The sequence below is a fragment of the Zalophus californianus genome, chromosome 11, assembly GCF_009762305.2.
Source record: "Zalophus californianus isolate mZalCal1 chromosome 11, mZalCal1.pri.v2, whole genome shotgun sequence".
In the NCBI taxonomy this organism is placed as follows: domain Eukaryota; kingdom Metazoa; phylum Chordata; class Mammalia; order Carnivora; family Otariidae; genus Zalophus; species Zalophus californianus.
In genome coordinates, this window is record NC_045605.1 from 21,648,599 (window position 1) to 21,674,731 (window position 26,133).

A 26,133-nucleotide genomic window follows, 5' to 3' on the forward strand; every position below is an offset into this window, starting at 1 on the left:
AGAGTGAGCAAGCACGAGTTGGGGTGGGGGCAGAGGCAGAGGGAGAAGCAGACTCCCCCACTGAGCGGGGAGCTCAGAGTGGGGCTCAGTGCCAGGACCCTGGATCACGACCTGAGCTGAAGGCAGACGCTCAACTGACTGAGCCACCCGGGCGCCCCTTAAGTTCCTTATTTCTATGACTATTACCATGGCAATTACCATGCCATCCATGCTTGAAACTTTCTATTCATCTTGAGCCTTTCTTTTTTTCTAGATCCCTACCAGACAATGGCCAAGTTCTAAAGATTCCCACTCTACGGGCGCTTGGGTGGCTCAGTTGGTTAGGCATCTGACTCTTGATTTCGGCTCAGGTCATGATTTCAGGGCTGTGAGATAGAGCCCCACATTATGCTCCACGTTCAGAGGGGAGCGTGATTGAGATTCTGTCTCTCCCTCTGCCCCTCAATAAATCTTAAAAAAAAAAAAAAGATTCCCACACTAGAACCCCCTCATCCCTTCGTTTCTATCCCCACTCCTTACACAAAAGCTAAGGTCTTTTGTTATAGAAACCATCAGACTGGTCTCCTCCCTGCAATCCCATCCGTGTACTGCCACCACTAATCAAGCCTAAACACATCTCTCAAATACATGGCTCCTCTTCTCAAAATTCTTCCGGAGAAATATGATGCAATTAGCCCATTGTTTTTCAACATTTAACCAATATCCCCCACTCTTGATTAACACACACAAAAAAAATCTCACATCCCTCCTGCACCTTTATTATTGAAACAATAGGGATTTTTTTTTCCATTCCTTAAACGTAAAACTGCAAGATTTAATGTGCTTCTTCAAACCCTACTCACTGTATTTGGAGCTCTGTTGTGAATCACTATGATTAGACTATGGGCTCTCTGGAGGTGGGACCTAGGCCAGCACCCAGTATGTGGCAGGCGCCCAACAAATGTTTATTAAATAAACTATTAAACCATGACAGGATGACCCATGACATAAACTTGGTCCAGCCTTCCATTTTAAATCCTGCTACCCTGTACTTGTACTTCACCAGCCCAATTATTCCAGTGGTTCTTAAAACATGGTCCCACGACCAGCAGCATTAGCATCAGTAGGAATTCATCAGAAATCCAAATTCTCAGGCCCCACCCTATACCAAGTGAATCAGAAACTCTAAGGGTAGAGCCTCATAATCTGTGTTTTCACAAGTGCTCCAAGTGATTCTAACATATGCTGAGGTGTGATAACCAGTGAACCACACTATCAGCATACCTTGGGGAGAATGAGGTTTGCTTCCAGACCACTGCAATAAAGCAAATATCCCACTAGAGCAAGTCAAATGAATTTGCTGGTTTCCCAGTGCACACAGAGTTATGTTAACACTCTAGTTTATAAAGTATGCAATAGCATTATGTCTAAAGAAACATGTATATACCTTGATTAAAAAATACATTATTGCTAAAAAATGCTAACCATCATCTGAGCTTTCAGTGAGTCGTAATCATTGATCGGGTCACTGTAACAAATAGAATAATGAAAAAGTTTGAAATACTGCAAGAGTTACCAAAATGTGAAAGAGACACAAAGTGAGCAAATGCTATTGGGAAACGGGGGCCAACAGACTTGCTTGATGCAGGGTGGCCACAAACCTTCCATTTGTCAAAAAACACAGTATCTGCAAAGTGCAATAAAGCAAAGCACAATGAAATGAGGTGTGCCCATATTCAGCCTTAGGTAAGCCCTCATATAACTTAACTGAAATTATGTCTCTTTTTGTGCACACATTAGCTCAACTGGCATTAGGAAATGCAAATGTACTGTTAGTAATGTCAATATTCTAAAAGTGTAAATTGACTAAAATTCTGCATAGCTACCTCTCAGCATTCAAAGTTTATTATAAATTTTGCCAGTTGGGGGATCTTAAGCAAAGGTACCTGTTTTCAGTTTCAAAGTCAAAAGAGTTAGAAGCTTTAAATTTAATGATTCCAATTTTCCAGAGTTGAAGGTAGGTACTTACTGATATTTATCTGGCCAATCACTAAGCATCAAACTCACATAAGGGCGGGCGCCTGGGTGGCTCAGTTGGTTAAGCGACTGCCTTCGGCTCAGGTCGTGATCCCGGAGTCCCGGGATCGAGTCCCACATCGGGCTCCCTGCTCAGCGGGGAGTCTGCTTCTCCCTCTGACCCTCCCCCGTCTCATGTGCTCTCTCTCTCTCTCTCTCACTCTCTCTCTCAAGTAAATAAATAAAATCTTAAAAAAAAAAATCACATAAGGGCTCCTGGGAGCCAGGTGAGACATCGGGCTAACCTTGGAGGCAATGCAGGCAAGCCAAGACTTGCCCTAAATAGGCAGACTCTCAGGTAGGAAGAAGTAAATTTAAGCCAGGCAGAAACAGAAGCTGGTTTTCTCAGGCTAAAGAGAATGCACCTATGTTCCCAGATAAAAGTAAAACCCCCACACATGAAATGCAAGAAGTCATCAACTTGAAAAATTAATAGAACTATAATTGTCCATTGTCTTAAAGGAAAAAAAAAAACAACAAAACCAAGTATAACAAAAGCCCCCAATACTATACACATATACTCACTCACACACACATTCACTCACACAAATATACAAATGGCCATGAATGCAAGATGGTACATACTGGTCATAAAAATTCTTTTAAGGAAATGGGATGTCTTATTGGTAACCAGGATGATAACTTCATCATGAAGACGTGATTAGCAGCAAATTACCAAAATCTATCATCAAAGTATGTTGGGATGATTTTACATTTCCTAGGGCAATTTTCCATTTTTCAGATAAGAAAATAGCCACAGAGAGATTATATAACTTTCCCAAGATCACGGATTTAAGCAGTGGCAAAGCCTATGTCTGTCTACTTATTCTCAAGCCAGAGGTTCTCTTGCAACATCGCTTTAATGCCAATGTTGAATTGAGATCTGCTGATGGCCACAAGATTCACAAAAGAAAATACATTACGTTTTTAGGCAATATCATTTGTTTTAATTAAGTCTATTTGATTACTTACCAGGTGTATGAAGCATCTTTAGCATGTTCCTAACAAAATGTGGTAAAAAGCCTACCACCAGCTCAGGACAAAAAATATGGCTTCAATGTTATAAACATCTTAAAATGTGGCTAGGTCAGAACAGAATTTTAAACATGTAACAAACAATCTTAGTGCACAAAATAGGCAGATGGCTCTTGCTAACACAGACACCCTAAGATGGGCTAAGTAAATGATAAGGACAAATCTCCAGGAAGATTTATTGCTTTTGCTCTGAAACTCTCAAAACACATGCTGAGCAATGCATTGCCAAGTCTATAGTTGATTAGTTGACTGGCTACTTCCAAGTTCTGGTTTTGGTAACTTCCAGACAAACTCTTAACCTTGTAATTGATTTAAAAAATATAGGTCGCACCCCCATTTCAATAATGAAATATCCAAACTCCAGTCCACACTCGTTATTTAATGTACTAACTCTAACACAATTGTTAAATTGTAGAGGTTTAGAGCTGGGCAGGGCTTCTGAGACCATGTCACCCAATACCATTGTTACGGGAGAAAAAGAACTAAGGTTTCTGATGGACACAACTTTAATACAACGGAAAATCTGATAATCTTTTGGAGTTACTATGTCTAGAGGCAGCCTGAAAGCTTCCTGGATATTGTCAAAATTTAAATGGACATGTTACTCTACACAGTCCTATCTTGTTTGAAATACTGTGAGTACATAATGCCTCTTACAATTTTTTAAACCCCCCCAAATGAAAAGAAAGGGGAAAGAAAGTGAGATTTTGCTACTTAGTTATCACACAAGGTTTTAAGAATTAAAAAAAAAAAGTACTGAATAATCCAGTAGGAAAATTTCAGTAATATTACCATGAAAACACATTACTTTATACACAGGGTTTGTCCCCTAACATTCAAACGTGCTCTCATTCATAACACAGAGCGGAAAAGAACAGGTGAGAAAGAAGACAAAGTCTGCATATAGAAATGACTCTAAAGATTTCAGAAACATCAAACCTTTTAATAACATCTCAGTGTTATTATTAAAGTGTCAATATTGAAGTGTCTTTAATGTTGTCCATCTATCTCAAGACCCCAGAGCCCAGAAAGGTGAAAATTGTAAAGCAGGGTTAAAAAATTGGGAACAGCCCTACACTTAAGTCTCCATATTCTGAGATTTATAACCTACGTAAACTGTCAAGAACTTCCTTAGGTGAAGGGGGCAAAAGAAGAGTCCTACACTGTATTCCCAACAACCCTTGCAAACAGAGCCGTGTACCTGTTGTTGTTCCGACAGTTTCGACAGCTAACGCACTGCAACGGGTCCGTCCGAGGTACTGCTGTGTACATTGCACCACCCTGGTCAGGGCAGAAGTACAGGGAAAGAGAGAAACACACATTGTGAAGGTACCACAGACTCATAACCAAACAAGGCTATGCTTGTCATTCTTCACCAATAGTTACAAATGAGTTCCATACAACACTGAAACTACACTCTACAAACTAACTGCCATGGTTTTTTTCCATGTATTTTTGTCCTGAAAGGAGCCAAAGAAATGGAGAAATTTAGTCACTTCCGTTTCAGTGGTTCAAATCTACTGGGCCCCAAATACACTGTACATTAGAACCTCCTGTTCATTTTTACTTTTCTAGCAGTCACAGAAGAATTTTACGCGATGCCAGTTGGAGAAACAGGGTGGAAATCTGTTTGAATGATGTCACAAGATAAACCCATCTTCATTTTCCTGTAATTATTTCGATTAGGTCTGTTCACTTGACTACACTAAGTTTTAAAACATGTTTTATTTTTCCAGATGGAGTAGATTCTCAGCCAGCAATGACTTGGAGGGGAGGATTAATATTTTGATGTTGCTTTTGGCGGAAACTGCCCGGCAATTAAGAAAAATGCCCAGATTAACACATACCTCATTGTAAAACACTTGCTTGACATATACAATGGCAAGAGTTCTTCACAACTGATGTTCAGAATTGAACCAGCTTTTGGTCAGAGTAAAAATTCTGCTTTCAGATGAAAAACAGAACTGAGTCTGATAAGGGTGGGAGAGGTTGTCACACTGCACCCAAACCCAGAGCAGTTCTTCAAGGTTAGAGAAAGTTCAGGCAATTGTTTTTCCCAGAATACTTTCCATTTCCATTCATCTCATAACAACAGCCAGAATCTAAGCAAACCAAAAGCACTGAAAATGTCTCTCAACATTCCTGATCCAACTAGCAACAGGAATTTTTAAGAAAACATTGCGAGAAAGAATATCCTCTGCTACGTTCAGTCTGTGAGCATGAGCTCCAAAGCGTCACAAAATGAAGTTAACCTACGGGGTAATGTGATTAGTTGAATCACTAAACATATCAAAGTTAATTTGATGATTTTTATGATCGCCAGTATTTTGAAAATTTCCCCATTTCTTCCCACCCAGAAAAGACAAGAAAACTAGTGAGTAAAAACCACAGATGATAGCCTCTAAAACCGTACACCTAAAGGGGCAACCATTATTTAAATAGCAATTCATTGTTCAAAAAACCCAAACTGCTGTGTCCAAATCCTCAAACATCAGATTTATTTTTTTTCTTCTCATGGAAATAGCATGTGCTATTCAAACCTTAATGTTTTCTCCTTTCGTTTCTTGGACAATGTTAGTAGTCTGGACTAGGAATGGTGACCAAAAAAGTTTACAAAGTCTGAATATGAGCCATGTCTTTCCACGTAAAATAATGAAATCATTATTCTCTTTTGGCAATGAGATGCACTCAAGCAAATTAGGTATTTTTCTACAATACACTAAAACTAGATCACACAAAATGCATTAGATGTCCAGCTTTAAGATACAGATATATATTATAGTTTTGTTCTCCAAATGTAATATTTTAATAAATCTTTGTTGAAGTTGAGGATGAAAAACTCAAAACTTTTTCAAATTTTAGCACCTCGTGGGTTATGGCAAATTTATCTGTAATCAGAACAATGACAAAAACTTCAATGAGTGCTTAATTGCACAATGAGTGCAACTAAACGTATCACCCATTTGATTGAAAAATAACGTGGATGCACATCATCCAAACAATGTAATAAATCAAACTTCCTAACGCAGAGAACCACTAACCAACATAAATGTAAAATATGCTAGTCATTCTATTCCCATTTCAAAAATTAAACTATATCACCGAGTTACCTGTGAAATAAAGTATTTTTCAAGGTCTATCACTCCTTGTGGCTAAAGAACACTAATATTATAAAAGGCAAAAATCCCAGGGCGCCTGCGTGGTGCAGTCAGTGAAGCATCCATCTCTTGGTTTCAGCCCAGGTCATGATCTCAGGGCGGTGAGATCAAGCCCCGCGTCAGGCTCTGCACTTGGTGCAGAGTCTGCTTGGACTGCCTCTCCCTCTGCCCCTGCACTTTCTCTCCCTCTCTCTCTCTCAAATAAATAAATCTTTCAAAAAATAATAAAAAATATAAATAAATAAATAAATAAATAAATAAAAGGCAAAAATCTTACAGGCAACAACCCTACCACACCTTGGACACAACGAACAAAAGAAACTCACTACAGGTCGGAAGTTACAATCTGGTGGCCTGCAGACAGGCTCCACGTGGCCTCCACAATGCTTTCAAAAATTGGAATCAGTTGCCAACATGTAAAAAATCTGGCAATTCCACCTAGATTTACAAGATGTTTTGAAAAAAACCAGAAAACCCAGCAACCCCAGACCCTCAGTCCTGCGAACCAACAACTGGAGTGAGTTGTAGCTGGTGCTCTCCAGATTGTTACCACCTCCACTGCTTCTGTCTCATTCTCAACTTGCTTTGCTCAATTTCATGATCTGCCTGACTCCTCTAAAGCATATGAGTTTTCAGACCCTGCTCTTAACAAGGCAAATTTAAAGTACTGGGTCCACTCTACACCCAATGGGATTTCCATCTCTCAAAAATAACTTCCAGCCAGTTCGTTACTGGTATTCCACTTTCACTGTGAAATAATTTTAAAACATAAACCAAACTGATGAACATAACTATCACCTGACAATAGAAAGCTTATAAAGATTACTCTGTATCAAGAGGTTGCCAGTAATACATACTATTTCCAGTCTAATGAACCCATGAGATTTCTATGTTGACGAAGGCCAAGTAGTCTGACCCTGTTCTTGCTTCCTGGCACCATGCAGCATAGGGAGGCTTTATTTATAATTAGGTCTCTTACATTTACTAGGTGACGGGGATGTTCAAAATCCACATGTGTCCTGGTTAGTGAGCTTGTATGCCCCGAGTAAAGCCCTCCGTTTAAGTTCCCATTCATGATTCCATTGACTCCATTAGGGATTTTATGGTGAAGATGGGAGCAGCCATTGCTGAGACCTCCATTGCTTATGAAGCTTCCATGAACATTCCCATTTATCCGATTTGTGCCAGGCAGAGTGGTGTATTCCACCATCTGCCCATTAATATCTGACCCCTGGTAGAGATATCCTGGAGGGTCATATTCTGTTAAGAGAGAACAAAAAAGAAAAAAAAAGTAAGATAAAGAAAAAGACAATCTTCTTGCGTAGGCAGTTTTATTAATAAACGCCTAAGAAACTACAAATACCCTAAAATAAAATGCCTTAAATGTGTTCACTTAAAGTCTAATTATGAGATATGCTTTAAGAAAGTTATAGCTCTTTCCTTGTGTGGAGATAGCTAGGAATTTGGAGTTAATTAAGGCTTTGTTAATGGGAAGAGAAATTAACCAGAGAGAAATTACTCAAGAGAATTAATATATCATGCAAGTTGAAACTATCTAAGTACTGGCAACATTAAGAAAAAGTGTTTAGACTCCCACACACTTCAAAGTGCCGAGAGAAACTATAAAACAACAACAAAAGGCAAACATTAGGTAGGATATTTTAAATAGTAATAAACAACACTTTTAAATGAAAGGACGGAGTTGCTTATATGTTCACTGACTATCAGTTCCTTCGTTAACATAGTCCATGTGGAAGTTGTGGGGTACTAAAGGCAAAAGGCTAATTATTCCATTTCCTTATATTAAAAGCACTTAAATAGTTGCCTCAAAATACCAATTTCCAGAGGCACACTTGCTAGATTTATTTAGAACAAGTGTAATAGCCCTTAGAAAATACAGCACCTAAACTGTACAGGACTTGTTGGCAGAGTTTTGATGAATTCTTCAAAGGTATCAGAGCAAGCCAAGACTGGATTAGGTGTCCTTCCTCCTATTACTGAACTTCTTACAGGTGAGTTATTGTCAGCATTCCTGCTTATCTTTTCCATTAAACTATAAGCTGATAGGGCAGGGGACAGGTTTACTTTTTTACCACGGTATCCCCATTGTTTAACACAGGGCCAGGCACATCAAAGACAGCCAATGAGTATCTTCTGAATATGACTGAATGAATATCCCTACCATAAATTTCCATCTTTGAACATATCACCAAGGCACAAAGGAAAACGACCTCAACCAGATTAAGCTTGCTCAGATGACCAGAGAAACACTTTTCTTTTAATGATTCAGTGCACACTCACACAATTGAAGTCAATGACACTGAAACCAATCAAATGATCTCTCCAACCCTTTCAGCCTGGCACCATCCCCATAACCACCACCTCTTTCCCTGTCTACCTCCTAGAAAGCACCAATTCGATAAAAACAAATCACCTTTTTTTCCCCTTGAACTATTAGCTTTGATTCTCTTATTCTGGGGACAGAGGGGAAACCAAAAAAAACCTCCTCCCACCAAAGACTACAGTCTCTGCTTGCTCCAATTCCCCTGTCTGGGAGAATAATAAAGGTGGAAAGGGGAGGGGAGAGAATCAGGGGAAGAAGAGGGAAAAGGGGTTCTAGGCTATCTGTTTCCATGCGGCACCATCACTCCCATTACTAGATACATGTAGGGGCCAGGCTGGAGCAGTACTGGTATATCAGGAACTGAAACAGGACCACATTACCTTCATTTGTGTCATTCAGTAACAGTAACCTAGAAAAGTATTCCTTTCCCTCATTTCCAGCCTTTTCTATTCCTGTTACCAAGACTTGTACCCATACGAAGGTATTCCAGCAACACTTCCAAAGTTCATGCTTCAAGAACGCATGCACTTTGGTGGTCTGACAAGGCCAGAGTTTCCCAGCACAAAGTCGGCTATTTACTTAGAGACCTGCCTGGTTTGGGCTTTGCTGTTTATTTCTACTGGGCAATTTCATGGGATGCTCCAGTTCCTGTGACTGACAGCTAGAACAGTCTTCAAGTCTCCTCCCCTGACCGCAGAGCACCTGATGTGCTTTATACCGTGACACTAACCCATGGAAGTATTAGAGATCCATATTTATCCTGATGATACTTTCCTAGCCCTCTTTAGAAAAAGACCAGGAAATATCGATGAATGGCTTACTCTGTATGGTGTTTTGCTGACGGTTCTTCCAGAGGCACATTGCAATGAAAACCATGAGAATGAGGACCATCACACCTAGCACGCAGCCAACTATCAGATACAACATGTCGCTGCTTCTGGTGGGGCTGGTTGCAGGCCCAACGTTTCGTCCACTTCCCGAAGAATTTGGAGGGGTACTCAAGTCTTTGACGGGATACTCAGAAGCTCCAGGAAGGCGTTTTACTAGTTGACATATAAAGGAAAACATGATGTCAGAGTGAATACAGGCTCTATGAGACGGTTTACTCTCTGAAGGAGGTCTGGTTAGGAAAGCAAGCCAGTCTGTTTACACTTGTTACTGAGATGATCTGACCACCAATGAGTCACAAGGAGGGCTCAAAAGTTTAAAAATCTGATGTGCCAAAGTCTCAGTCCACAAATTCTAGAGAAATCATAAAGTCAGAGAAACAAATGCCCTCGGTCCAACCCAAACTGCTATCTGATTATCTGCTCAACTGTTTTTGGAGAAAACTCCCAGTATTTCAACTTATGGATGGGATGAAAACTCCTTTCTATGTGACACACTTTGAGCTGAATAACATTCAAAGTTACATATTTTATGCCTCTTTTATGTGATTGAGATTAAAGATATGACTGTGGACCATTCAAACAATTATATACACAATCCCCAAAACCTCACACTTAATATTAAGCATTCCCAAACCAACGACCTTTGGAGTCCACATAAATGTGGTTCTTTTACCCAATTCGTTGATATTCTGGAAAAGAGTGACAACAAAAGCTAGTAACAGGTGGGACTCAAATCGCATTTTCTCTGTCCTCAAATAACATGTTCTTCATGCTTTAAATGCCATAGAAAAGCAGCAAAGCATAGTGGCTGACAGCTCGCTCTCTGGGACGAGACTGCCCAGGTGCATACTCTGTTTCACCACATATCCTTAGCTGCATAACCTAAACCTCCAGGAACCAGTTTCTGCATGTGGGAACTCGAGATAAGAATAAAAACTCTATTGTAAGGTTGGAATGAAGAGTAAACGAGTTAATCATGTAAAGCACTTAGAACAGAACACATGGCAGTGTTCACTCAATTTTGTTACTATTAGGTATATTATATTATATTTCCTGTTATGGCTCCTAACAACCCAGTGGAGCAGAGAGGTCCTTAAAAAATTCTACTTCAATAGACACTATGTTGAGGTTCAAATTTCTAGCACCTTTATGCAGAACAGGGCTAGGAATCCATAAAGAAGAGGACAGTTTTCAAAGAAAAGAGGTCTCCAACACTGAGAAGTGGATGAATACTTGGCAGAGACTCTAAAGGAAATTCCTACTTCAGGTGGTATGTTGGATTAGATAATTCTAAGGTCCCTGCCAGTGCTAAAGAAAACAAACAAGTTTCTGAAGCAAAATAGACATTGCAGATCATACATTAAAGATCACATTTACCCATGGGGAAGTCCATCAGGTTCATTCGCTCTTCATTTACTCTTTATTTATTCATAATTCTACCAAGCTTGATGATTTTGCCAGTCTCCAATAAAGTTAAAAATTTCTGTGGCGGATGATGAGTGAGGCTAATACTAGGAAGAAGAAGAGGAGGAGGGGGAGGGGGAGGAGGGGAGAAGGAAGGGAGGAGGAGGGGGAGGGGGATGGAAGGGAGGGGGAGGGGCAGGGGGAGGGGGATGGAAGGGAGGAGGAGGGGGTGGGGGATGGAAGGGAGGAGGAGGGGGAGGGGGATGGAAAGGAGGAGGAGGAGGGGAGAAGGAAGGGAGGAGGAGGGGGAGGGGGATGGAAGGGAGGGGGAGCGGGATGGAAGGGAGGGGGAGGGGGAGGGGGATGGAAGGGAGGAGGAGGGGGTGGGGGATGGAAGGGAGGAGAAGGGGGAGGGGGTGGAAGAAGAAGAGGCTAAGAGCATGAAAGAAGAAAAGTAAGATGAGAAACCAAAGAACTAAAGAAAAATCATGACAGTCTATGATCTTTAAGGGCAGGAGAAAATGGCTGTCATCAACACCTCCATCATTCCTGGAAAACCTTACTGAATTACTAAAGACAAGACAATCATTGTTCATAACAAGAACCTTGACTCGTTTCTTAAAAGCAGAGACTGTGTATCCTACATTCTCTCTTTGAACAGGCTGGGAATTGTGTCATACATTTTAGAAAGTTATTCAATATAAACGGTTAGTGTTTTAAAGAGGTGTTTTCACTTGTCAGTGACCTGAAAGTCTGTAGGTAGAACGTTTTCTTCCCCAGCAAAGTCCACTGATGAGGCATATTATTATAGACACAGTTATGCTATAATACTATTTAAACAATACAGTTACTACACTGTTGTCTGTGTTTTGCCTGGCTAGATTCTTAAATGTCTTGGGGACAGAGATGATAAATTTCATTTTTATTTAATTTTGTCCCGAGTATTACAACACTCTAGAGGCAAGTAAGAAACGTCCATTAATATATCACAGTGACTACTACAAAAAGCCCCTCAAATATATACTAACCAAAGTAAATCTAAAGGTCTGTGTGTATACCTATGTTTAAAGGTAGATTTGGTGTGTGGGTTTTGCAGCAGAAAGTCACATGACTTAGCATTAAAAGATGAAACTATGTCTTGTCTTTACAGTTCAATTCTTCTGAGCCTCAGTTTCTTCATCGTTAAATCGACATCATAAAATCACCTGTAACAGACACTAAAGGGCTGCCTGGCCCATTCAGCCGCCTTTTCCTCCCACACTAGCAGAGCCCCAATTTCATTCAGCTGTCCGCTCAAACCCCGCACAACTCGAGTAGGTCCTGGTCAATTCCAGGGAATGGTCTGGGGAGCGTGTGACTGAGACTAGCCACTGAGACTAGCAGGGGTGGGGAAAGGTGAGGACTTTGGGAAATTTCCTCTTGTTCTTTAAAACAGACACAAGCTAAAACAGTCCCTTTTTGGGGCGCCTGGGTGGCTCAGTTGGTTAGGTGTCTGCCTTTGGCTCGGGTCATGATCCCAGGGTCCTGGGATTGAGCCCCGCATCGGGCTCCTTGCTCAGTGGGGAACCTGCTTCTCTCTCTCTCTCTGCCTGCCGCTCTACCTACCTGTGCTCGCTCTCTACCTCTGTTAAATGAATAAATAAAAAATCTTAAAACAAAACAAAACAAAACAAAACCCAGTCCCTTTTTCTGCCAGATTAACTGTGACTGGACATGAGTTTGTAAATAGCCACGTTAGCTGTTTCTATTATTGACGTGTAGCACCGCCATCCTAAAAACAGAAGATACTTCACAATCTACATATGTCAGCAGAGTTGAGTCACATGGAAATTAATGAATATGATCGATGCTTACGTAAACTAAGTTTTAGATAAGTGCTCTAGCCAACATACTCTATTTTCTGTTGGGACAGTCTTAATGCCTGCACCTAGGAAATGGTCCAGAGCAGACGCTTCCTTAGGTAAACATATCAAGAGTCACAAGGAATAACGCAGAGTTTAATTCCTCTACCATCCGGGGGAAAAAGCACGAGCTCTCATTCCTCTCCTACCTTTAGTTTCGCAGATCATCACGTTGCTAAACTCGCTTTCTCCCCCTTCATTGAAGCACTGCATTTTAATATCGTAGGAGGTTTCTGGCTGCAGATGGCCAATCATGTGCCACTGCTTTGAACCTAGAAAGGAAAAATAAATGCGGATTTTTACATATCGTACGACCTGAAGGGTGATCTCAAAATGAGGTTGGAATAGCACTTATCACCATAGAGTCAGTCTGTGCAATGAAAATGTCCTTAATAGAAGTATTTCAGTAATGCACCACAGATAAACAGCATTCCTGTTACGTGCCACAAAACAAAGAACAAGAGATACACCGAATTAAAACGATACCTGTGCGTTGGTACTAATACTCTGTTTCGTTATAAATAATTAGTGGTGAGTCTTTCATAAAATGCACGTTAATTTCATGCACAGGTGAAGAAAAAAAAAAAACAGTCTTCTGATGTCCCATTTTAGCCTAGCAAGTCAATCCACTCTGCCCACCAGAAAGGAATACTATACACGAGATCAGCAAATGGTGCCTTACCCAGGACAAGTGACCGTTTATTTACAAGACAGGTCTTAGAGAAACTCTCAATCCCACTGGACTGGACGTGACATGAACAGACAGCTCAGCACATGCCTGAATAAATGGTTGAGAATAATCAAAAAGCCGAATTTACTACGGAAACCTCTGGGTTCCTTGAGTCAGGGTCCCCAAGCCATGCAAGCATCTCTAACAGAATGATTCTGTTATCCACAGCACATGGCCAATGTTTCGTTTAGAAACGCTCTTCAACTGAACGCTCCTGTATAAAACACTCTCCATTTTTACTTTTCCATGGGCATGTGACAAACTTTAATAAACAGGGACACTTCTGCCAGATTCAATGAACTCTTCAAGCACCTTTAATCCCTCTTAGAAAATACCTCTTCAAATCGTTTCCACAGTTCCTTAGAAGCTCAACTATATAACACCTACTGATTTAAGAATTAATTGAAGGAAAAACAAAGCCAAACCAAGCATCCAAGTCAAATATACTCGGCTGACAGGACCAAGAGCACTAGGTTCCTTTCTAATTCAACACAGACAAAAATCCTGCGAACCAGAAACACAACCCCTTTTGCAGGTCACCATCACAAAATCCCTCATTCATAAAGACCCATAGTTTATATGGAAGAGAATCTGCTTGTTCTAGGATCAAGGGACTCTGAAAGGCTTGAGAGGTAAGGAATTCTATGCCCTCCTTATAAGTGTAAAGAGGACCTTACAATAAACTTGACTCAAAATCTTGACTCAAAGACTAGAATAGATCTACTTCTAAATTCCACAAACTTTCTCAAAGACTTCTATTTTTTCTCTGTCCTTGGGTATTTCCTTGCCCAGCCCTACCCTCACCTAACTATAAACATTCTTCCAAATAATTACCACACTAAATTTGAAGTTTTCCCTTCAAAGCCCTAGTAAAAATGGAATTAAACTACACTTCTGATATGTTACAAATGAGAGAAAATTGTTAAAAGAACACAAATCTCATTAGATTAATATTCCACTATTAGGGTAATTCTTCGAATGGCTAAATGACAGGAAGCACTAGCAGAGAGAAAGAGTCTTTACTGATCATTGATGAATAAGACAACTAAGTGTATTATCAGGTTGAAAGTCAACCAACCAGCATATCCTTTGCTTAAATGGGTAATTTTTTTTCTCAAAGGATGTTTTAGAAAAGGTGAGAAACCAAAGGAACAGGCTTAAAGATTAGGATGCCTAATACTTTGATTTATTTGAAACTCAACTTAACCTTATAAGATAAAAATATCACACAGAGGGTGCCTGGGTGGCTCAGTTGGTTAAGTGAATGCCTTCAGCTCAGGTCATGATCCCAGGGTCCTGGGATCGAGTCCCACATCGGGCTCCCGGCTCAGTGGGGAGCCTGCTTCTCCCTCTGACCCTCTCTCCTCTCATGCTGTTTCTCTCTCTCTCTCTAATAAATAAATAAATAAAATCTTAGAAAAATATATATCACACAGAGGCACTGGTATGCCAGAAACATTTACAGTTTATCCCAATGTGGAACTTAATTCAGAAGATAGGATAACTTAATATCATTGCTCTTAGCGGATTCTTTAACACTGTAATCGAGTTTCAGATTTTTTCCCAAAAGCTTAAACAATTCTGAGTCAATACACATAAGTAATCTAAAACTTTACTTTAGAGAGAACGTTACGTGCAAAGGGTAAATACTTCTGTTCCTTGGTTTGGGAGAACAGGCCAATAGTTTAAAACTGCCACAAAAAGAATTTCAAATGCATAAACTTGAAAATAAGGAATAAGCAAATTACACAGCACAGTGAAGCCCACTTAAACATCTAACTGCTCCGTCTACTAAGTTTATAAACAAGTTCTCTGTGAACCATAAGGCAAACTCACATTTGCAGACACTACTAATGGATACAAAAGCTCCTGTAAAGTAATTTCCCAGTTCCACACACTATATTCACATCCCCCAAGCTTGCAAAAGTTCAAAGATTTAACTAGAGAGTACCTTGAAAAACTGGTCACCAGTGGATATTTCTTTTTTTTTTTAAAGATTTTTTATTTATTTGACAGAGAGAGATAGCGAGAGCAGGAACACAAGCAGGGGGAGTGGGAGAGGGAGGAGCAGGCTTCCCGCGGAGCAGGGAGCCCGATGTGGGACTCGATCCCAGGACCCTGGGATCATGACCTGAGCCGAAGGCAGACGCTTAACGACTGAGCCACCCAGGTGCCCACCAGTGGATATTTCTAGAGAGTGGAACCAGGAGAGGTAGGGAAAAGAGTGACGAGAGAGAGAGACCAGAGAGAGAGGTGTTCGTTTTATTTACATTTACCTTGTTCAGAACTATTTTATAGCAAATGTTTAACCCCTGTCAAAAGAGTTTAAAAATAGAAGTCTGACAGCCCCACTCTCCTAACCCAGCTAAACTAAAACTAGGACTCGAATCTAGAACAGTGACTAACAACTCTTACTCTTTCTTCTTTTTGAATAGCCTTTCTAGAAAGTGAAATGTGCATATGGAAAAGTGCCCATAACCCAACAGTTCGCTGAAGTTCAGGAACTGAATGTACCCATGGTACCGATACCTAGGTCAAGAAAGGAAATAGTACTGGTACCCCAAAAGTCGTCCCCATGCTTCCTCAGGTCACTTCTCCCTCAAGACAGCTATCTTAACTTCACAGAATATCTGGCCACTAACAAGTCTCTGACTTCATTTCCTCAATTCTTCATGTTTAAAGCAGATTTTAGAAACTGATTCGTTTCCTACTTTTCCAGATGAAGAGAAATAATCACCCTTTTATTCAAAAAATATTTACTGAGCACCTACCATGTGCCAGGTGTTAAAACTCAGATGATAACCTTTTACTACTTTACAAAAGAAATTCCACTGGACAACTATCAAAAGGAATGCTACAATATTTAAAGAAACCTGATATAGCATACTTAAACTAGTTTATTATAAGGCTACTTATACCAAAAACGATACGCAGTATTTGATGTCTGGAAGTCATATGAAAATAACCTTGGCCTAGGGCCATTTTCTGACATGATCCATCTAGGATGTTAGCAGTTCAAAGAGTCAGAATCTTGGAGTGCAAAAAATGATTGGAAGAAGCCTTCTTCCCAAAGCAAGAACCCCTTCCAAGATATTACCAAGAAATAAGCATCCAGGGGCACCGGGGTGGCTCAGTCGTTAAGCATCTGCCTTCGGCTCAGGTCATGGTCCCAGGGTCCTGGAATCAAGCCCTGCATCTGGCTCCCTGCTCAGTGGGGAGCCTACTTCTCCCTCTCCCACTCCCCCTGCTTGTGTTCCCTCTCTCACTGTGTCTCTCTCTGTCAAATAAATAAATGAAATCTTAAAAAAAAAAAAAGAAAGAAAAAAAGAAATAAGCATCTAGCTTCTACGGAACACCTCCAACATCAGGGATTTTCTTATTTTGTTAAAAACACTGTGTTGGAGGGGTCTTCCTTACGCTACTTCCTTTTAGCTCCCCTCCCCCAACTGGCTGAGTTTCTCCTCCACTTAACAGTCATTCAGTATTTGAAGACAGCTGTCATGTTGCTTGTTCATCGTCCCTTTTCCAGCCTCATCATCCCCAGACATTCCCTTGTTCTTTCTGGACTCCAATCATTCCTTCATTCAGTAAATCCCGAACACATTCTCCCTGGGAGCAAAGGCTCCTTGCCTACAGAGAGGCTAATATTTGGTGGGGGAGACAAAGTAAATAATTTCATATATCCACACACATATGCAGACACACCCACTTCTTACACAGCAACCGTGATAAAGTCTATGATAACAGAACTGTAAAGACCACGGTTAGAAATTACACCAAGGGTATCTCATATACAGCGGTGGGGGTGATCTGAGGAAGTAACATCTAAGCTCACAACAGAAAAGTGGAGTGACCTCAATCAAACACTGGAAGAGGAACACAGGAGGTAGCAGGAAGTGCCCTGTGTCACTGTCCTGAGGCAAGAGAGGTCTTGGCACACACGACGAAACTCAGAGGGCCAGTGTGTCACGGAAGAGACACAGAGAGAGTGGGGAGAGGTGAGCGAGACTGGCGGCAGGTGTAGGCAGGGGCCAGCCAGACCATCTGCAGCCTTCAGACCACATGCAAAGTTCTGGATTAGATTTTAGATGCAGGGGAAAGGCGGTTTCAACACCCTTTCACTGTCTTGGCTGGTTTTTACTCTATGTATATTCCAATTTTTTGGCGTCCCTAAAAGCGGATTACATGCTCAAGATGCAATCGTTCTAGTACAGACTTCAATGAAATGGGGACTGAGACATTATTTTTTTTAAATATAGCTACAAGGGGTGCCTGGGTGGCTCAGTCAGTTAAGCATCTGCCTTTGGCTCAGGTCATGATCCTACGACCCTGGGACTGAGTCTCGCATTGAGCTCCTTGCTCAGCAGGGAGCCTGCTCTTCCCTCTGCCTGCCGCTCCCCCTGCTTGTGTGTGTGTGTCTCTCTCTCCTTCTCTCTGAAAAATAAATAAATAAATAAATCTTAAAAAAATATAGCTACAAGTTGCAAGTGACTTTTATACTCAGGTTACTATTCATTTAAATAAAACAGAAAACAAAATTCTTTTTCAGATGAACTACTGACAAATCATATCTCCCCCATACTTTGGTAACTGTTTCTATAACCAAAATGTAAGAAACTGCATATATTAAATTGGAAAAATGGTCGTGCCTTGGGAAAAAGTGAAAGTAATAATGTACATAACATTTCATGCCTTCTCTATCTTAACCTGGGATGATGTTTTTCATAATACTTATAAACCCTCTCCATCCAAAGCTCTTTACTGGGACTCCAGCTTGCCAGGGGGACTTACCTTCTACCACATCCCGCTTGTAATCACTGTCATTATCACTATCTGTCGGCCGGTAGTAGATATAAAATCCTTGAATGGGAGTATTGTTGTTACTTGATGGAATGTACTAAAAAAAAGAGAAGCAAAGACTTGTCAAAGACAAGAATAAATGTAACTTTCACAGCCATGAAGATTCATTTATCTCTGCAGCGATATTTTTCTAGCTTCATTTTGCAAACATCCTTGATGCCCATTTTGAATTTAACTCAAAGGTAGTCAAAGGTATTAAGAGCATTTAGTTTTCTGTTGGGCGGAGCAAAAATAAAGTAGTGTATTTCACAAGGTTCAAAGGCATAAAACATTTAGTTCAAAATAAATAAATCTTGCAATGCCTGGGTGGCTCAGTTGGTTGGGCATCTGCCTTCGGCTTGGGTCATGATCCTAGGGTCCTGGAATTGAGTCCCATATTGGGCTCTCTGCTCAGTGGGGAGCCTGCTTCTCCCTCTTCCTCTGCCTGCCACTCCCCCTGCTTGTGCTCTCTCTCTCTATGTCAAATGAATAAATGAAATCTTAAAAAAAAGAATAAATAAATCTTGAAAGGGCAATTAAGTTAACACTTGGATGAAAGCTGAGGAGACAAGTGTATTTTTAACCCTGCCCCACTTACCACATGTGCTTTTTAGACAAATATCTGTGCCCTTCAATTTTCCCATTGAAAATTTTAACTATTTTAATAGTTAAAAACATGTGCTATTCATAATATCCTGTCATCAGAATAGTAAATCGATCATTAACACAGCCAAACACTTAAAAATTAAAAACATTTTGCTACTCATAATATCGTGTCGTGAGACTAGTAAATCGACCGTCAACATGGCCACACGGGAAAGCATCTCGTTAGAGAAGATGTTCCACTTACCGTCCACTTCAGCATGATCTGAGTATCGCTGACAGCTTCGGTGTATGCGATGTGAGGCCCGGTGATGGGACGGTTAGAAAAGCGATTGGGGAACCCAGCCACCTGATAAGGACGAGACGCTGAACTCCGGAAACTCTCACCATAATGGTTGATGGCAATGACCCTAAACTTGTACGTTGAACCTTTTGAGGGAGGAAAGAAACCAGTTTTTAAAAAACTTGGCCATATGACAGCTGAAGGTACAATACTCAAAATAGGAAAACTGCGCTCCAGTCTCTACGCTAACAAACACATCCTCTGAAGCCTATAGAGTAAACAGATTTCAACCCACTTGCCAGCCAACCAGCAGTGGATGTTCATGATGATCCAGATTCCAAGAGCTTATGAGGAGTCACCGGGAGACAATGCCACGAAAGATTAATGACATCTGTCACGGAAGGGGCAGGTGGAGAACAGGAAAGAGCACGTTTACTTTCCTTACCGTCATGTTCTAAAGTCATAACCATCAAATACAGTATTAGTTGAAGTATCTGTGCTCAAAACTAGGTTCTTTTCCCTTGAAAGAAACAACTGAAGCGAAGTTTAATATGGCGGATACACTTCAGAAGGGGTGCTGTGTGGGTATCAGCAGATGACACTCTGATTTCACCAAGAATAGGATAAGAAGGAGCAGATCTAAACTACAACAGAAGGCATTTATTTGTATTACATACTAAGAACTTAAAAAGAACTCTAAGGATTGTGAGTTTCTGAAGCTCTGCATCTAAAGAATAAATTAGACTCCTAGAGCACGTTTCCTGATGGCTCAGAAATAACCACTGCGCTTCTGAAGACGTTTTCTGTCTATAGAATGCTGTTTAGCTTCACCCACATTTAAAACTTGTCACCTTCTCCCAATGATACCTACAGGCTCCTCTCTTTACCTGTTTAGAGAAACACAGGCACGTGCCGCTAAGTACATCTAGAAGTCCATAAACAAAATGGTCATGAAACCTAAACAAATAAAAGCCACAACAGTGTATTTGTGATTACTGGTTTTCTCTTGTACGGTTTAACTTCCTGCATACAGCCTCAAGATATTGGGGGTGATGGGGGGGTGGCTGGGGGGGGGGTCCTTCTGCTGAAACAAAACTTAGCAAAGAAGCATTAAGTGTTCTCTCGTTTCCCTAAGCCTAAGCACTAAGTATAACTACGCTGTGATTCATCATTAGATCAAACAATTTTAGTCAAATAACAAGCAATTTTCCTCTTCAAACATGTAATCATAGCAAAACACCTATACACAAAGATGTCACCGCAACGCTCTAAGTTATTGACAGTTAAAAATAATCCAAAACCCAGAAAAAAAGGATGGGTTAAGTAAATTATACTATACTTATACAGTAGATATATAGTTATTAAAAAACTGAGTTTTTGAAGAATTTCTAATGACACTGGGAAATGCATATGATATAACATGGGGAAAATGGGGTCACAAAACAGTATTTTTGGCATGATCCCAGTTTGTATTAAAAAAACAAAAAGGCTACCAAAAATATACCAAAGTGAAAACAATGCTTATCTCTGGATGGGTGGGCTTCGGGTGACTTACTCTCTTCTTTCTAGTTTCTTTGCTTTCAAATTTTCACACAATAGGCTCCTATTACTTTAATAATTAGAAGAGTACAAAATCATTACAAATATGCATCTAAAGTCAGCACAGGGTGCTGTGGGTGGCTCAGTCGGTTGAGCATCTGCCTTTGGCTCCAGTTGTGATCCCGGAGTCCTGCATCGGGCTCCCTGCTCTGTGGGGAGTCCACTTCTCCCTCTGCCCCTCCCCCCACTCGTCCTCTCAATCTCTCTCACTCTCATGCTCTCTCTCTCTCTAATTAAATAAACAAAATCTTAACCAAAAAATAATAATAACAATAAAGTCAGCACAGACGGCAAAAAGGGAAATGTTTGAATATTACTACCTGGCTCTAAACTACGAACTTCCACAGAAAGTTTGGAAGGAGGGATGTCTTCAGCTGCCACCAGCCAATCACTGGTCCTCATCCGTTTGTATTCGACCTTGAAGGCAGTGATTGGAGAACCCCCATTGGCCCGCGGAATCCAAGTGACATAGACAGAGGTCTCTGATGCCGTGGAGATGGTAGGCCGGTCAGGTGCCTCTGGAACTAAACACGGAAACATCCATTCCAATAACCCACGGTGTCAGAGACAAGAATAACTCAAATAAACTGAAAGGTATAAATCCCAAGGATCATTTTATTAAAGGTTCGTCACCAAACTTATTACCAGAGTTAATAATATTATGACTATCTTCCTGCCCTCTGTCAAAAGCTAATGGGCAATGAAATGGCCAAAAACAGGAAATAAAAGGAAGGAAAAGCAAGATAATCTATAAACTTGAGAATTAGCTCTAAAAAACTGAAAGTCAATGGTCATGAGAATAGTGACCATGCTACTTTGGACTCACAGCTAAACAGTGTATAAGTAATTATTACTTGGTGCCTCAAGTCTGAATGTGGTTATAATTTACAGTAAATGTTCAAAATTAGGTGTTATTTTGTTTAAATGTTTTTCTTTATCCATCCAAGCTACATAAAACACATTCAGCAAATGATCTACAGATTATTAACTATTGCTACCATAGCCTATCTTAACACACCTCAAGCCTAGAGGAAAGCTACTCCCAGAAAACAGACTGAAAGCGGTAGAGAGAGAGAAAATTTGACTAATAAATCAACAGGGATATTAATGGGAAGGGAGAATGCTGCGCAGGATGAAAGCAGGAAGACAGGGTGTGTAGTTAAACAAAGAAAACTGCTCTCAGCAATTAGATGATCCACCTGATCAGAAAACGGGGATGAGAGAACCAATGTTGAGCAGTTTCAGTTCGCACTGCCAAGGGGAAGGGATGTCCTAGCCCACAAGAGTCTAGAGTCCCGTGGCAGGTAGAAACATCAGGAGTACGTCCATCCACCATTTAAACCATGTACCTAACGCTTCTTGCTAACCAAGCAATCTTGTGGTTATAACTGGCTTCCCACTTGGTTCCTCCAAGGAAAGAATGCTGAGAGAAACCATCTGGTCTGTGTGACGGTTACAGGGCAAATCAGTAAATCACCACTCTGGTTTACATCCATCCCCTCTGAATTTTGTACAAGTGAGCTGGGTCTCAGGAGACTATCTTTGGGCTGGCTAACAGTCAAGTGTCCAGAGCTGAAGGAGGAGGACCAGCTCCGGGCCATGGTTATGCTAAGGGAGCCCTGTCTGTCTAGCCAGTGTCACATTCCTTAAGCAAGACCACTCTGTCTCAACAACTCTTTAGCCCGAACACAAGTGCATTGGGAAGAACACAATGATGTTGCCAATGGTACCTGTATGGAGAAAATGGTGGCATTTTAAAAACAAACTGCATAATGGAGAAAAAGAGGAAAACATTCAAAGCAGGCAACTTCTGAATGATACTTACTGTATTCCTTTCAAGTTAGAAAGCAATGGAAACAGAATGAACAGAACTGTTAGTGAATCTCTTTTTTGGTACTAGATAAACAACCTCCTTAAACTGATTCACAGGAGGTTAAAACTCATCAAAGAAAAAAACACCACAGATCAAATAGAAAAAGGTTATTAGGGAAAAGAATCTCTACAGAGGAGAATCTTCAAGATCTAAAAGAAAGAGCATGTGACATAAAACAAAGACAAGTTGGAGTTTAAAAATCCAAATGTGAAGAACTGCTGGATGCCTGCTGGATGACCTCAGGCAAAGCTGTGTGAGCTCCATGAGTTCCAGTTTCCTAATCTGTAAAACTGATAGGCTATCTCCCTCATCCGGTTGTGGGGAAGATTCAAGAAATCACTTCTTAACAGCTATATCTGCCCGGATAACTCCAAACTTCCAGAACTGAATCCATAACCTGCACCTAAAAATCCTGATTACCTAGCTTGGTAAATGGTCCCTGGCCACCCCAGCCCAGAGTCACCCCATTTCTCCCTTTCATTCAGTACGGATTCAATTCCCTTTGTCCTTCTCCATCTACACTGTCCCTCCGCCCATTATTTCTCTAGCCTCATCCTCAGCCATTCCCCTTTTCCCCCTCCTTAAAGTTCTTTAGAGTTCTTCATAGCTTTCAGGGAAAGGGAAAGGCTGAAATTGGAAATACATCATACAAGGTACTCCCCTGCCTCCCCCCACGCTGGTGTCACTCCCCACGGTAACCAGTCAAACCAAACCAATTCTCTAACCTCCACACCTCTAAATGAAATACAACATGTCCATCATCCATCTCTTTGCATAGGAGCTGTCTTTCCCTAGAACTTCTTTTCCTGTTCCTTCATCCATTCTTGTCTTCACAGCAGTCCTGTCTTCGAGGCTTAGCTGAGGGAGCCTCTCTTACCACCACCTGCCTCCTCTACATTCTCCTCTTGTGATCCCATTAACACCGAGGGTAGACTCTCAGGCATAATGAATCCAAATCATTATCACAGGTTCATTTGTCTATATTACCCCCTATATGGTTATTGACTTATCGTCTAGGTCATCCTCTATGCTCTAAACCCCAGGAAGGCAAGACTTACTTTACCCCCGCTGCAACAGCATTTAGTCCTTATCTACCAGAGTATGTTAAACAAATCATAAGATTTTTGTTTTTCAGAGGGCAGCTTTATTCAGATAAAGCTGATACCCGTGTAAGTAATCTGCTTCAGGCAGCTGAACTGCTCCTCAGAGGTGAAAGTACTCAAGCAGAAGAAGCTCATGACACTGAAGAAGCAGAGGGGTTCCAGAAGGTGTTCAAATGTTATGACTTGCTTTTGTCTGAGACCAATTCATGAAAGACTATAAAAATAGGGAAGAGAAGCTTGAACATTCTCAGAGCAATGAAATTTTAAGCCCTCCCTAGATGTCCTCCTAACACCTCTTAACACAGTCACAGAAAGTTACATTATGTTGTAATTGCAGAATTGATAATGTGAAATTTAAATACTGAAAAGAAGTCATTTGAAAACTGTATTGCTATGACATCTAAAAACCACTCAGTTGGGGGGTGCCTGGGTGACTCAACTGGTTAAGCATCCAAGCCTTGGTTTCGACTCACGTCATGATCTCAGGGTCTTGAGATGGAGCCCCGCATTGGGCTCCGTGCTCAGCGGAGAGTCTGCTTGTCCCTCTCTCTCCTGCTCTGCCCCTCCCTTCTCTAAAATAAATAAGTGAATCTTTAAAAAATAAAAAATTAAAAAAATAAAAATTAAAACCATACAATTGGCATGATACAGCAATAAAACAAAGTATGACACTGACAAGATATAGCAATAAAACAGTATGGCATGTAATCGTTTGGTTAAAAAAAAACTAAACCTTACTATAGGTACCACCATATATTTGGATAAGTCACCAAAAAAAAAAAAAAAAAAAAAAGTTAAAGTATAAATCTGGTTTCTTTGCCAGAGAGAAAAACAGAAAAATGCTTTTTATGAATTATAAAACCTTAGTACCAGAATATTTTGAACCTGTGTTTATTACCTTAAATACCAATCATGACACTGAGTTACCAAGATCTGAGTACAGGACATTAAAAAATGGTTGAAATAGGACCTGGAAGAGCTATATGGTAGGCTATAATCTGAATGACAATCAAATACCCTCTCTCACTCCATCCCTCCAGTAATTTGAAACATGTCAGTTACACTGGTAAACAAACAAAATCAATAAAATGAAGATTCTCCACTTTACCTCCACTATGCCTAGAGGAATCTGTAAGGACCACTCCAAAGTTGTCCATAGCCTCTGAAACAACAGGGCGCCGAGGGATGCCCATGGGGGGAGAGGAAGCCTGCGTGTTTTTTGACGAGGTTGTTTTCTCTGGAAAAGTTAGAAGACATATACTCATCTAAAGCAACATAAACTTCTGTGTTTATGTAGAGGAAGAAAAGATACTATAAAACTCAACTGGTATATAGATATAAGAGCTTCTCTGTTACAGTGTCTAAATTTAAGACCTACATTGTAAATACTTAGCTCATCTGAGGAATTGAACTTGAAAAAGTACTTTGTCTTTCTCTAGTAGCTTTAAGGGAAAACTAAAAGGTGTCTTTCTTCATCAGGCTAACTTTCATTTACACAAAGCTAAATGACTAAAGGCTTTCAAATGATCCACCCATTTTTCTTCTACCTATTTCTTAATTCTAAAACATAAAATTCATGCTTAAAGAGCTTCTGTTTCTTTATGGGAAAATTATTATGTTGAGTTTTAAAATTCCAAGAGGCAAAAAGTGAAAATGGGTGATTATTGTAAAACTGAAATACATGCTTATTATTCGGTATTTACAGGTCAGATTCTATAAACAACTGTGGACTAATTATGAAAATGCAAAATATAGTTCAAGAAAAAAATACAGTTCAAATAAGAAATATTCATTATTTTTCTAGCTAGACTCAATAATTAGTATGAAAGGGTCTTTTCCAAAAGCCAATAAATAAATTTATTCTCGATCATACCTCCTTTTTATTTTTGTGCCATACTAAAATACTCTTCTGTCCCGTTCCCCTCTCTACTCACTGGACTTTTCGTCCATTTATGTCCAAGCTGTAATGGCATCTTTCCCATCAAGCCCACCCTCAACAAGCTACCGCACAGAAAGAACATCCTTTCTTCGTACTCCCCTGGCCTCTTCTCTCTAAGTCTTTTCCTTGTCATATTTTGGCCTCTTTGCTGACACCTTTGCCATCCTCCACTCTATCCTTACCCTGTAGCCAGAACCCCCCGTTGAAACATAGAGTAGACAGTGTCACAACTCAGCTCAAACCCTGCAATGCGTCCGGCTCACTCAGAGTCAAAGTCAATGTCCTTGCAGGGTCGACAAGGCACCGTGCGGTTTGGCCACTCTGTCATCTCCCTGAGCTTTCTCCCCTACAGCATCCTCACTTTGCTTCTGTCACAG

At 40.5% G+C, this 26,133-nt stretch overlaps 1 protein-coding gene across 12 annotated transcripts in view; it reads right to left on the reverse strand.

Annotated features, from left to right (window-relative positions):
- Window positions 1–26,133, reverse strand: part of CDON (cell adhesion associated, oncogene regulated) — a 98,348-nt gene that overhangs the window by 15,244 nt on the left and 56,971 nt on the right. For 11 of the 12 annotated variants that reach the window (XR_003517590.1, XR_003517588.1, XR_003517589.1 and 8 more), the window contains 8 exons: window positions 24,926–25,054; window positions 21,162–21,365; window positions 19,207–19,388; window positions 18,309–18,414; window positions 12,937–13,059; window positions 9,414–9,635; window positions 7,228–7,508; window positions 4,292–4,371 (listed from right to left, as the gene is read on the reverse strand). Coding sequence is in view for 7 of the 12 variants with exons in the window: in XM_027580811.2 (XP_027436612.1) it covers window positions 4,292–4,371; window positions 7,228–7,508; window positions 9,414–9,635; window positions 12,937–13,059; window positions 18,309–18,414; window positions 19,207–19,388; window positions 21,162–21,365; window positions 24,926–25,054 (1,327 nt within the window). In the remaining 5 variants the exon portion in view is untranslated. The remainder of the gene's footprint in view (window positions 1–4,291; window positions 4,372–7,227; window positions 7,509–9,413; window positions 9,636–12,936; window positions 13,060–18,308; window positions 18,415–19,206; window positions 19,389–21,161; window positions 21,366–24,925; window positions 25,055–26,133) is intronic. The other variant, XM_027580812.2, reaches the window with a different exon arrangement.